This window comes from Uloborus diversus, chromosome 10, assembly GCF_026930045.1.
Source record: "Uloborus diversus isolate 005 chromosome 10, Udiv.v.3.1, whole genome shotgun sequence".
NCBI lineage: Eukaryota > Metazoa > Arthropoda > Arachnida > Araneae > Uloboridae > Uloborus > Uloborus diversus.
Genome location: NC_072740.1, coordinates 113965029 through 113979305, shown reverse-complemented (window position 1 = coordinate 113979305; position 14277 = coordinate 113965029). Strand labels below are relative to the sequence as shown.

General features: G+C 32.9%; 1 protein-coding gene across 1 annotated transcript in view; it reads left to right on the top strand.

Annotated features, from left to right (window-relative positions):
- The window catches only part of LOC129231786 (uncharacterized), a 43018-nt gene extending 34425 nt beyond the window's left edge, over positions 1 to 8593 (top strand). The window contains exons 4-5 of the mRNA XM_054866152.1: positions 5893 to 6263; positions 8429 to 8593. Coding sequence (XP_054722127.1) covers positions 5893 to 6263; positions 8429 to 8540 — 483 coding nt within the window. The 3' untranslated portion in view covers positions 8541 to 8593. The remainder of the gene's footprint in view (positions 1 to 5892; positions 6264 to 8428) is intronic.
- The last annotated feature ends 5684 nt before the right edge of the window (positions 8594 to 14277 follow it).

The window sequence follows — 14277 nt, the reverse complement described above, 5'->3', positions numbered from 1 at the left end:
TATATATGTATAGAATGTATATATCTATAGATAAAAATATTTGCAGATGCTCTTATACATATTTATTGGTGCATTTATGTGAATACGTTTACATACGTGCCTACACGAGTATATAAACCTATGCATAAGCATATACTCGTATATTTAACCCCATTTACTGTAAAAACAATACATTAAGTGAAATTAATAATTAATTTATATCTGCCTTATACTTAAAGATTAAATGACATTAAAAGAACAATATTCGTTAAGCCTAACATTATGACCACTTTACCCCATCTTACTTAAATTGTTCTAAAAAATTATCTAAAATGGATTCAGAAGAACTGCTAATGAGTAAGAGTTCTTGAGACATGTAGGAAACGACCTGTGCGGTTAATCTGTTCATAATTCCAGCAAACAAAATTTCCCAAGCAAGTTAAAAAAGGTGTTTAGATTTTTAAATTTTTCAAAAATTCACACATATTTTTTTTTTACCAAATAAAGTTTTGCCAGTTGTAAAATTTTGTGTTCAAAATGTAGTTTCTAACTGCCTTACTCTAAAATAAAATTTTCACATTCATTCAAACATTTATTTCCAAGCTATAGACATTTATTTGACGAATGACCACTTTACCCCATTGACCCCTTTCCCCCACCAGACCCTAGTATTTGTATGAAAAGATATATATATATATACACACACACTGGTGTGCAAAAATTAAGGACGAAGTCGAAAAATTAGCATATCAGCTGAACGAAGAGGCAGAGCGGACAGAAAGACCAATCAGGAGATTAAGTAAGGTGATGTACGGTAGCACATGCGCAGATATGCAGGCAGACTTAATAGGGGAGTGTCTGAGTAGTATAAAGCATGTTGTCGGTGTAAGATCAGTATTTCTGGCAAAGAGATTTCACGCCATATAGCAGTTAAAATCACACCGAGTTGCTGCCTCAGCGAGAAATGGCGAATAATCAATCTGTTAGACGACATCTGGATGCTTTTACCCGAGGTCGAATCATTGGGAAGTTGGAGGAAGGCCGCAGTGTGACAAGTGTGGCTGCAGAGTTCGGAATTGCTCACAGCATCGTTTCACGACTTTGGAGACAATTTCAAACTACAGGAACAGCTATCTGGGGGTTCAGTAGTGGTCGTCCACGAGGAACCACACCCGCAGATGACCGGTATATTGTCTTACATGCCAGAAGAAACAGGCGGCAGACAGCGGGAGAAATCGCTAGACACACGACACAGGCGACTGGACGACCGATATCGTGTTATTCCGTGGCCAGAAGACTGCACGGTGGTGGTCTGTTTGCACGATGCCCTATACGGTGTGTACCTCTAACGCCTGCCCATCGGAGAAGGCGTTCTCTGTGGTGCTGGGAACACCGGAATTGGAGAGACAATGAATGGGGACGAGTACTCTTTACAGATGAGAGCAGATTCAGTCTGAGTAGCGATTCTCATCGCATACTCATCTGGAGAGAGCGGGGAAGCCGCAATCATCCCTCGAACATCATTGAAAGGGACAGGTATGGAGGTCGCGGTGTTCTTGTTTGGGGAGGCATTGTGCCTGGTAGTCGTACAGACCTTCACATCTTCGACGCAGTTTCAGTCAACGGGACCCGTTATTGTAACGATATTCTTTTTCCATATGTGCATCTTTTTAGAGGCACTATGGGTCCTCAGTTCCTTTTCATGGACGACAATGCACCATGTCATCGCACAGTAGCTGCTGAACAGCTCTTAGAGAGTGAGGATATTGAAAGTATGGATTGGCCGGCACGATCTCCGGATCTCAATCCCATCGAGCATGTATGGAATTTTCTAGGCAGACGCTTGGCAGCTCGTACCTTACCACCAGTAACGATTCGGGAGCTTCGATTAGTGCTGCAAGACGAATGGGCAGCAATGCCTCAGCAACTCATTGACACTCTCATTCTCAGCATGGGCAGACGCTGTGAAACTTGCCTAGCAGTCATGGGAGATCATATCCCCTACTAAAGACCGGATGTTTCTTGCTGGACACTCATGACAGGGATGTTTCGGCCTTCAGTCGCATTGCGCTCCATGCTACTTTTTCAATAAAGCTTCTTTTTATCCCTCTGATTTCTCTTTTAGTAAGTGTTGCTTACATTACACATGTCCTTACATATTGGGGATCTTACGGTATTAAATGTGTTGATTTGGAATGCTTTTGTACAAAGTTATATTGAAAAAACTGTCTCGTCCTTAATTTTTGCACACCAGTGTATTTGTTTTTAATCGAATCAACTGCTTCTTTTTCTTTTTTCAATGGAATCAACTCGAATTTTTTTTCATGCCAATAAAAAAATGATTTAAATCTATTAATACTAAATGTTAAATTCTTAATACTAATTATTACCTCCAAGTAATCATAAAGCCCCACAAAACCTTCAATTTATGGGTCTGGCATGATTAGGTGAGAAAATGGGAGGGGGGGTGAGCACACTCTAATATATTTCTTGGTTGCATCCTAAATTGACTGGGAAGGCAGTATCCCCTTATAAATTTCCCCATGCAAGAGCTTTTATTTTTTGCTAAAATAAAAGGGAAAGTAATACAAAATATTTAGTCACAAGAGGGATGGGCACCTTTGTAATTTATGGCAATTTCAAAACGCATTCTTAGAATCAGTTTGTTAGGTGTTTAAAAAGATTCTTGCTTTCTATAAATCAAGCAGCTAATTGTAATTGCATACATGTGAAAATCTTGCTTAATTATGCTCGGATTTGGCAGACAAAAAAAGGCAATATCAAAATTTCATAAAAACATCTTTTCCAAGGAATACAAATTGAGTGATAAAAAAATCTTATTTCAACTTCAGAACAGTTTTTTCAAAATGAGAGATTCACAAGAGAGCCTAAGAACGAAGGTAAACATTGGCAAAACTTTGGAAACTATTGACAACCAGGCATCCAACCAGCTTTGTGATTGAATTGGCTTCATTGTACTCATTGCAGTCTTTATAAATTGTTTCAAAACAGTTTTACATGTTATAATTGCTACAGAAATGTTGTTTTTTTTTTAATCATACAGTATTTATGTATAAATACATGTCGCAATGGTAACCCTATTCAAAAGATTTGCCTTTCTTAAATTTGAGGGAAATACAGAATAAAAGACATTCTGTAGAACACTGCAACATATTAGCAATGATTACAGAACACTTATAACGTAATGATAGTAAAATCATGAAAAATAAATCCATATATTGAACTCACACAGACACTCCATTTCCAGGCTGCCAGTCACTTTGTTGGCTGTATTTATCCATTTCTTTTTTCTTTCTGCATCTGCTGAAAAGCTGAAATCCTTTTTTGGAGCTGTTTGCACAATTAACAGCTGAACAACCACCCATTTGACTCAATTTAACATAATAAATGTAAACATCAGTAGCAATGCTATCGCTGCAAAGCATTGGGTGGAGTTTGCTCCAAAATGGTGGATGCCTCGGCTCCTCCTCTATAGGGGCCTTAATATAAGCTACCTTTACTCCTATTCGGACCAAGGAACATTTCTAGCCCCCTGATTGGCTGCTTGGAACGTCACTCGAAGTTGAATATGCTCACTGTGATATTGCTTGCCATTAGCATTTTCAAATGAGATCTTTAATTGACTGTAGCACCGGAAAACAGCTGTCTTGTTTCCAATCACTTTCATCCTTGGCAAATTAAATAAATGCTATCTTTGAGAAACTATGCTTGGAATTAAAAATGGTTGGCTCCATTTTTAAGAAAAAATACTTGTTTTACTATACTATTGTAATTAAAATTACTTTTTGAATAATTCTCAAAGTAAACAATTTTGTAAATTAAAAAGCAAATTATTCAATTTTTCATGTTCTTTAAAATATTTAATGCAATTTAAGCAGCTTTTTTAAAAATGAAATGATTGCCATTTAAATTAATAACTAATACTTTTGAGTATGAATAAGTTAATGCCTACTTGTTTTTGAGAATTATTTCACAAGTGGTTTTAATTTAAATTCCAACACTACCTTCTTTAAAAAGTGCCATTTTCTACTTAAAAGTGATGCTATTCATTTATATAGTTTTTTTTTACATAAATTTTTCAAACTGAGCAATAGTTTCTTTTATGAGTTATAAAATGAATTTGAAACAAGAAGGCTAGTTTTACCAGATGTACTCAATATTTAGTTAAAGGTCTTATTCTTGTATGCTTATTAGAAATAAACTATACAAAGTGCTGATAATATTAGAAATTAGTTATAAAATTATTCATTTTAAGAAGTATTGGTACTGTCTTATGTAACACACATTTCATTACAAAGAGCAAAAGAGCAATTGAAATTGTGTTTTTTTTTTTGATATGAAAACTTGTATAATTTGTTTTTTAATTTATAAAATAATTCACCTTGAGAATTAATTAAAAAGTGATTTTAACTTTAAATTACAATAGTTCATTAAAAATGCTTTTTTTTTTTTGCTTAAAGATCGTGCCACCTAATTTTTACTTGATGCATAGTTTCTCAAAAGTTGAGTTCATTTACCTGGCAAAGAATGAAATTGATTGGAAACAAGGCAGCTGTTTTCATTTGCAACATTCAATCAAATATGTTATTTGCAAATGCTGATTTGTATTTGAAGACAAACTAAAAATATACTGTGAAACACGGCTAGCAATATCACAATGAACGTATTCAGCATTGAGTGACGTTCCTAACAACCAATCAGAGGACCAGAAATGTCACTTAGTCAGAACAAGAGCAAAGGTAGCTTATATGTTACCTGACAATGAAGGTCAAATTAGTCAGGTGGTCAACTTTACAGGCTTTACTGTAATAATAATATTTCAGAAAATTATAATGTAATGCAATAAAAACTTAGTTTATGGCACCTTCTCATATCTTGATGAATCTGGGGTGATCCCTCTTTTCTTTGGATGACCCTGATTGTCCCAAATATTTGAAGCAAATAAGCATGAGAGCTTTCGTTGTATCATTTAAATTGGTACATTTGACACTTGCAGGTTGACTTTTTTTTCTACTCTCATCCCTGGTCATCTGATGTTCTTTGTGAATCTGTAAAATACATAGAATTGAGCTGAATATTATAATTAAATTCCTCAATTATTAGAAAGTTCTATTTCCCAAATTAAAAAGCATTTTCATTTAAAAAAATTAAATGGATTATTTAGGATTAACAGGTCAAAACAACCCCTTTAAGCTTTGGAGTAAATGTGAGAAACCAGTGGCATATCTAGCATGGGTGTCACCTGGGGCAGTAGTTTGGGGGTGACCCCCCCCCCCTCTTCCCAACAAACAATAAAAAAAGATTTTATTATTCTATGTAAGCGTGAAATTAATTCAATTTTCAGTTTAAGTTCTGAGAATATGAACCTAATCCTGAGTGTAGTATAAGCTCCATGATTTGAGGTGGAAGGGAGGGGGTCTGGACGGTTCTCCTCCCCCCCCCATCCCAAAAATTTTCAAACTTGCAGTTTTAAAAATGCATTTTAGCTTCATATTTTTTAGAAACTTGCAATTCCACTCTGGGTGTCACTCCCTAGATGGGAAACACCAGGGGCAACCCCCTCCCCCCTTGTAGTGATGCCACTGGAGAATTATTTAAACAATGTCAAGGACAAAAGTTAGAATGTATTTATGTGCAAAGGTTTTTTTTTTTTTTTTGTCAGCCTTTGCTAAATGATAGTTTTGCACAATGGATGAGGCAAAACAATCTTTTTTGTTAATTTATGAAGTTGCACTTTTTGTTCAAAAATACTCAGTAATATGTAAAAAAAAGTTTCTTTAGTTGCTTTTCTTAGCATCTAGGCAGTGTTTTACACTTGAATTATTGTTATTATTTGTACATTTATTTTGTTTTGAAATAATATCTCTTATGATAGCATGTTCTTTCTTACAGCATTGTCGCTTTCACCCTAACAACTTGTATGTAGCCACAGCATCATCACTAGATAAAACTGTGCGTTTGTTTCACACAGATGATGCTCAGCCAGTCAGATTATTTGTGGGACATGATTTTAAAATAACTGCTATAAATTTTTCTGCTGATGGCGAAGGCTTATTATCAGGTGATATGTCAGGACAGATTTTTGTTTGGAATGTTTCAAACGGAAGGAGAATGGCAATACTGCATGATCACAAGGAACGTGTTTTGTCTCTATCATGTGATTCTACTGGCTCCTTACTAGCATCTGTTGGTTATGATCGATGCGTAAGAACATATGATTATAAAAAACTAACTGGAAAATATCAAAGAAAGAAGAAAAAAAGGTAGTATTTTTGAAGCAGCATTATAAAATTCTTTCAACTGTCCTATGTATCAATCCGTAAAATTTCATGGAATGTTTTAGAAAAGTGCTGCTCGAGCACATTTATTGTCCTTGAAACTCATATCCCTAAAATTGCATAGGAAAGATGCTTAAAACCACTTTTATTTTTCTCTAAAATTGACCTTTGATTTTTCTAGGTCATCAAAAGTCATTTTTGTGGTCAAAAAATGGGATTTTTAGACCTTTTTATTTTTGTCCAAATCCATTTGAATTACATTTATGGCAATTAATTTTATATTTTAGTGTTAAAGTACATTGTTTTACATGATAAATTATCTGGCTGAAACTTAATAATGAAAATATTGGCAAGAGGCCCAAGTTCAAGATCAAATGTAAAATGGTTTCTCATTCCAAAAAGTAATTACTTGCCTAGGGGCAAAACACAAAATGGAATATAGAAAATATATAATCACTGGAATCACACTAATGTAAAAATCTATCTGTAATTGTGTGTTTGTTTACCTTTAACAGTTTGCAGCTCCTCAAATATTAGAAAAATGGATTTTTAGAACCCTGTAAACCAAAAGGGGATGAAATTAAAAAAAAATTTCTTGGACAATTGATTATTCCTTTTAAGTACCACTATACATGTTGTGTGCATTGTTTCGTATATTTGGTTTGTAAAAAAATGCAGTTGTTTGAAATTGAGTAATTTTGCTAGTTAATGTACATACTAGAACAGAAATAAAAAGTATGAAAACATCATTGCGCATTCTTAAATTAAGTATGTAACAGAAACTGAAAAAACATATTGTTTGTTTGAAAACTATTTCAATTTGATAACTTAAAAGTATTTGTACATGAATGAGTAGTTTATACTAGATAGAAAGTTCATGTTGTTAAAATAGGGACTATACTACTAATATGTATCACATCTAAAAATTTATAATACTTACAAAATTTCTCTCCATGCAAAAACATTGTATACGTAATTGAAAACAAAAATGAAGTGCATTCTTAAGTTTGATTGCAGTGGCGCAGCCACAGGAGTGGGTTTTGGGGTTAGAACCCCTCCAAGAATTCAACCACATTCATTTCTCCTATATAAATCAAGGAGGAAAACAGTATTTAATCTTTTCCAAGTGACAAAAGTTTCAACAAAATATCTTACTGATTTCAATGATCTGGATGCAGTCACAAGTTACTTGCCAAATCTTAAGTATATAAATAATATTTAATGATGAGCATCTCTACAGATGTAGGTGAGCTTTTTTCCACTCTTTGATTTAAAGTCATAATTATATCAATACAAATTATTAGTTGTTTTTAAGTGAGTGTTATAAATGAATGTCTGCTAATCCATAGAAACTCTTTGATTAAATATATTACATATTTTCGTATTATAAATGAATGCAGAAGAAAGCAAGAATTTTTGATTTTAAAAACTTCTCCCAGAAAATTCTTCTGGCTGCACCACTGCGTGTTTGGGTGTAATTTTGATAAAATTAACTCACCCACTGTTCTAACACTGGTATTCTCCACTCTGTATCAGCAGCGATTTAACTCAAATCAAGGCTCAAGACGCAAAGCAAAAGACCATCCGTATTCTCCATTCGGGTTTGGCAATAAACTCAGTCACACCATACTTTCTTCCAAGCTCATCTTGTGAGCTCGCCTTTGACAGTTTAAGCATAGATTTCCTTCCCATCATCCCTTTGTAAGTAAACAAACGTTTGGATTATTTTAAGTTCGATGATTTGCAAAAGCTAGAAACTATTGACAAATGGTTGGGTTTTATGATAATTGTCCTTCTTTTAAAAATCTTGTTCATATGTGTCCCCCTATAGTGTCACACGTGAACAATTGAAGACACTTTTTTCCCATAAAATAATGATATTACTTTTTAAATTCCATGACACGAAGAAAACTATTTAATAGTAGGGACACTTTTTGTCTGAAAAATTGATAATATTTTTCCAAAAACAAAGAAATAAAAAAAAATGTTTGCAAAAATCCCCCGCCCCTTTTTTTCTACTTAAATAGCAATAAAATTGCCCTATACAATACTGTAATGTTTGTTTCAGGGTAGCTTTTTAAAAAAGGTTTCTTTTTTCTTTCTTTCTGATTTTCTTTTGATGCTATTAAACTTTTTTTTTAAATTTGCAGTAAAGAGGAAAGGTGCAAATCTTCTCAACTAAGTGCCATAAAGCTTACTACTTCACCATATTTTGTGAAGTATTGTTCATCAGATCTGGTGGTTGTTGCAACACGTTTCTGATTTAAATGTGATATTTCATTCATCTTGTTCCTACTTCAGTTTTATTTATCATAAGAAAGAAATGTATGTTTGATAATAAATTTGTAATTTTTGCAAGCATGAAATGTGTATCTTTTACATTACTTCTCCTTTTACAGAACTTGATATTTTCAGTTACATAAAATTAAATTAAAAAAAGTTTTAAGCATGCAAGAACTAGGAAGATATCTGTTACACATTTGCCAACTCTACTGTTTTAAACTGGAGACTCGTTTTTTACGTCCATCTCCTTTTTAGTTTTTTCAATCGACTGTCAAAAAGTTATGTTTTTTCCTCAATAGATAGTGTCCGTTTATAGTCATCCACCAATGGCAGGGGAAAGTGGAACACAGTATAGTGCATAAGAATATAGACTGAAACCAATTTTCTTCCCATGGATAGGAATTCTATGACAATTATGCTAGAGAGTGCCAAAATCGGTTTTCTGCACCAATTTGTGACAAAGCTACATTTATGGGCGATTCTGTGTCTTTTTTTTCCTAAGCATGTAAGTATGCCAGCCGGCACGTAGCTAGGATTTTGTTAAGGGGGGGGGGGGGGCCAAGGTTGCACGAACTTTAAAAATGGAAGCATGCTAAATCAGAAGCATTAACTGTTAATTGTATAAATTGATACTATTCCAATCAAAACTACAATTAATAAGTATGATAATTAGATTAATTAAGTAATGATGTAATATAAATATGATAATTAAAGCTTTGCAATATATTTGCTTTCAAAAAAAAAAAAAAAAAAACGCTCATATTTATTTTAACTACATTATCAACTGTCTAACTCAATAAATGCTCCATAATTCCCCACTCCTGACTGTTTCGGATTGGATTTTGGACTGCATTTAATGCCTCTATGAATGAAAATATCGCCAAGGCTCATTAAAGAAAAGCTCGAAATGTTTCTTAATCCATTTAAATTTTTAGAATTCATTCAATGATAAGAAATGGAATGATACTTCTAATCTTCATCTTTTTTTATAGTATTTTCATATAAAAGCTTAGGAAAACATTATTAAAGCTGTTCAAACAACTAAAATACATAGAAAGTGTCGTTGCTCGTTAATAAGTATTTTCTTGTGATGTATTGCTAAAATTGATATCTAAGGATCAGTTATGGTATTTACGGTGAATTAAGTTAAACAATAAAATTTCTTTGTCAAAATTTTGAAGAAAATTTGAATGATAATTTGTTTATAAATACTATTTTTTAGGCCATCAAAGATATTAAACATTTTTCTCGGACATTTTCTATTTTAGGAGTTTCGCATGCAGAGTCATTTAAAGATGATAAGAGGAAGTATTACTTTTAGAACTTAGGAAAATGAATAAATACACTTACAAACACATTGTATATACATAGTATTTTTATGTATAGTCTTTACCCCTCTTCAGGAAAACAAATGAACAGAACTATGAATTTGATTTAGTTTATTAAGCTGATTCAAAACAACTTATGTGCAAAATGTTCCATTCTAAATTTAAAATTTCAATTTAAACAACAACTGTAGGGAAATGACCGATAGTAACAGTAATGAATCATCACAACAAAATTTGACACTCTAAACCTAGTTATTTTACTAACAATATGGAAATATAAAAATTTTAAATTTCTACATTTGGCGGTAGTCATCCGATTTCGATCCTTTAAGAGGTAATCTTTGCCCTATTTGTGATAATACGGCAGCACCAAAATTAGATATACTGTAAAAAGCTAATCATATTTCGGTGACAAATATAAAAGGTTTATATTTAGGTAGTTTGAAAACTCAATTAGCAAACATTTTGCTCTAAGTCTTCAAATGTTATAATCTAAATGTTTAAAAGAAGACAAATCTCTTGTAAAAACTCTAAGAAAAGTTGTAAAATAAAAATCTAGATATGATTTAAATTGATATTTTGAAATTATATAATAACTAGAAAATCGCCCGTCAAGATATGATGGATGAAAATTGATTCCACATTTGAACAAAGAAATTGCCTGTTTGGTGACATTTTGATAGTTGATATTTTAAACCCTAACTCCAGTGGATTAACCCTAAGCTTCAGTAGATAACGTTCATTGTTGACCACTTTTTCGCTTCTTTAGTGCCGTGAAATGACAGTCTCACCAGTAAAACAGTTAAGTTACTGGATCCAGTTCAGCCTTGTTACAATAAAGCCTTTCCCTGCATTTTAAACATTACCAAAACATGTTATCAAATTATCACGGCGTGGAGGGAGTTTCATTGTTGATGAGGTCAAGAGCGTTACTCGATCATTGGCTCTTATATATATGAGGATAAGAACAACAACTATTATTCTTGCATTCGGAGTCTACTGTGCTTTTTAACCATGAATGTACAGATACTTATTAAATTATTCTTAAATACAAAGAAGTCAGTAAATAGCTATCAAAAAATTTGCTAAATGAAGCATATGCATGAATATTATATAGTATTTTATTCGAAAAATGGAACTAGAAGATAGAAGAAAATATATATTTTCAGTTAAACTAATTAATAACTTTTCCTTTTGACCTCGTGAACACAATTCAGTTAGTATTTTAAAATAATGATTTAAAATAATTTCATTGTGAAATATATATGTATCTTTAAACTTATAACATCTTTACACATATGTTAATTATTCCAAACTTAAAACTAAAAAAATCAAACACATCCAAACTTTTTTTTTAAATTCAATTTCTTTGTTTTTTTAAACTTTGATATCACTGAAATCAATTCTGTTATATTAGTATTAACCTTTATTTATTCATCTTTTTTTTACTACCTCCAGATACATATTTTTTTTTCCTTTTTTATAAATCATATATAAAAACGCAAGAGATAACACATTCGCAAAAATTCTAGTTCTTTTCGGTACATATTTGCTCAGAAAGAGTGAAAGAAAAAAAATCCTTTACCTTGTGATGAAAATGAACTAATATTCAGAACGAATTTCCAGACATTAGTTTCATGGTTGTAGAAAGGCAATCTACAACCATGTTGTAGAAAGGCATTTACAACTTTTCTTAGAGGTTTTACAAGAGATTTGTCTTCTTTTAAACCTTTAGATTATAACATCTGATGACTTAGAGCAAAATGTTTGCTAATTGAGGCTTCAAACTACCTCTAAACGTTTTATATTTGTCCCCGAAGGATGATTAGCTTTTTTACAGTATATCTAATTTGGGATCTAATTTTAGTGCTGCCGTATTATCACAAATAGGGCAAATATTACCTCCAAAGAAAAAGGGTAGAAATTTAAAATTTTTATATTTCCGTATTGTTAGTAAAATAACTAGGTTTAGAGCATTAGATGAATGCTAAAAGTTGCGAGCTTCCGGGACACAATGATATAAGTAATTCATCATTGTTACGAATGAAAATTATAAATGAAATAAATTGAATTGATTGGTTAAAAAATGAAATGATATTCGATGCTATTTTTGTCTGAATAAATTTTTAAATAAATGAGAAACGCATAAATGAGAATGCATAAAATTGCTCCTATTGTTGAAAAAAAAAGAAAAAAAAAACTGCAATACAACTTACCCAGTGGGAGTTGGCTAATTTTTTCTTATGTGTTTATGATTTTGCTCCTGATTTTTCCCTTTAACTTTGGAGGAAAACATTCGTGCAACCAATGGCAGTGATAGAGAAAATGAATTTGCGACCTAACAGAGTTCTGCACTATCCACGACTCTAGGAGCCTTAGGCACCTTCTAAAAAGACGGTGCTATATTACAAGGGCGGCTGACCCCACTGTCGCTTTCCTCTTTGTATGACCTTCCCGGCAAAAACATTCCTACAAATTTCCTGTCTCCGACATTTTCATCATTGATGACTCTCATCAAGCTTTCGTTAACAATAAATGTTTGCTTACGAGCTGCCGGCGATTTCCTTGCGGGGAGGGGTACTACGATAATGTCTCCTTTTTCGGATAGTTGCTGGCGATTTTCTTGCGAGGCAGGGGACTAAGATAAAATATCTTCTTCGGGCAGGTCTGCGACGCGTACCACGCAGGACTAGTACCACGGGTTGAAGACTTCTGTCGCACCCCCCCCCCCTACTTCCAGAGGTTCTGTTGTTCTGAACTAAACTGAACGTGAGAAAGTTGTCGCTTACTGAAAATATTTAAGACAAAAGAATTTTTTATTTAATTTTTTTTTTGGAAAATTCTGTTTATGTAAGTGCAGGGGAACAGTGACCTATCAGGAAAGGGGGGGGTCCGGACCCCCTGGGACCCCCCCCCCCTGGCTACGTCCCTGATGCCAGAAAAGGGCAGCTGCAAAATACTCCATTTTCCCTGTATTTATTTGTGTGCTGCAAAAAAATCATTTTTTTTTTAAATTGGTGTTAAATTTAGTGTACTGAAGTTGTTGGCTTGCTCAAAAGTTTTACTTAAAAGAATTTTTCTAATTAATAACTCTTTTGGTAAGAATCTTTTTTTGGAAACTTTCCACATCACATGCTCAATGAGCACGTGCCTTGCCGAAAATTGCAGCAGATTTCAGTTGTTTTGAAGGTTGGAAGTTATTTTAATATATGCTACCGTATATCAACTTATTTTAATAACTTATTTATGTTTTTTCCGTATTTTAGTAAGAAATGTTTGCAGTTACTTTTTTTGGTGGGGACTAGGGAATGGACGAAATTTTAAGTGAATGCGCTCATTTTTATTTGCTTTTTCTTTTGCAGAGTTTTGTATATTCCTTGCAGCTACCAATTAGCTTACATATTTACATATCAGAAAAATCCCTATTTCATTTTAAATTTGATTGACATGATATAGTAATTATGATAAATATATCACTGGCGAATGATCCATATGCAGTCTACTCTCAATAACTCGAAGCTTTATAACTTGAATATTCCTTTATCTTGAAGTTTTCATTTGGTCCCAAAATAATTTAGTATTTTCAATACAAAGTTGCCTATATCTTGAATGTATTCCTTTGAAATCGAAGTTTTTACAAGAGTTTCGTTTCCATTTTATGCATAAAAATGCAGCCACACCAAAAAAGAAAAAGTTTTGTTTCCCCTTCAACTTGTTTCTTTGCTTATCAGCTTGTGTAAGGGGTGAGGGGAACAATGTATTTACAATAGTGGTTCTTAATGCAGATTGACTAATCTTTCAGAAACTTCAAATTTTGGCAAAACTTGAAAAAGTAGCCTTCATTTTCTGGATGACTCAAATAATCTGCTTAAGGACAAAAAGACATTTAAAAGCAATACAAATTGAATTCAAGAGAGAAAAATTAGGCCTATGATATACAAATTTATGATATTTTAAGATGCATTCAAAAATGTTAAAAAATGTGTTATCTGTAAAGATATTCTTTGGGTTGTACCAATAATTAATTTTATCCAAAATAAAACTTATAGTCTACCCACATGAGTGGATTTATAGCTGCGATGCACCCCCCCCCTCCCCCCAGTTTTTTCAGGACTTTATATGGTAACAAAACACTTTCCTAACACTTCTTAAAACAAAAATCATGATTTGTCTCCCTTTTTTCTTTTTTGAATAGTTCAAAATTGAAAATGAATAGAATTCTGCGTAAATTTAAGATTCTTTGCACCACAAATTTGTATTTAAAAAATATTTTCAGAATTGAGTTTCTCATAGCATGTGGAGTAAATCCTAAAAAGTCTCCTAAGTTTGTATGTGAGCTTCCATCCAAAATGGTGGATCAAAGATGCCTGCCAAGTACATTTTGCCTT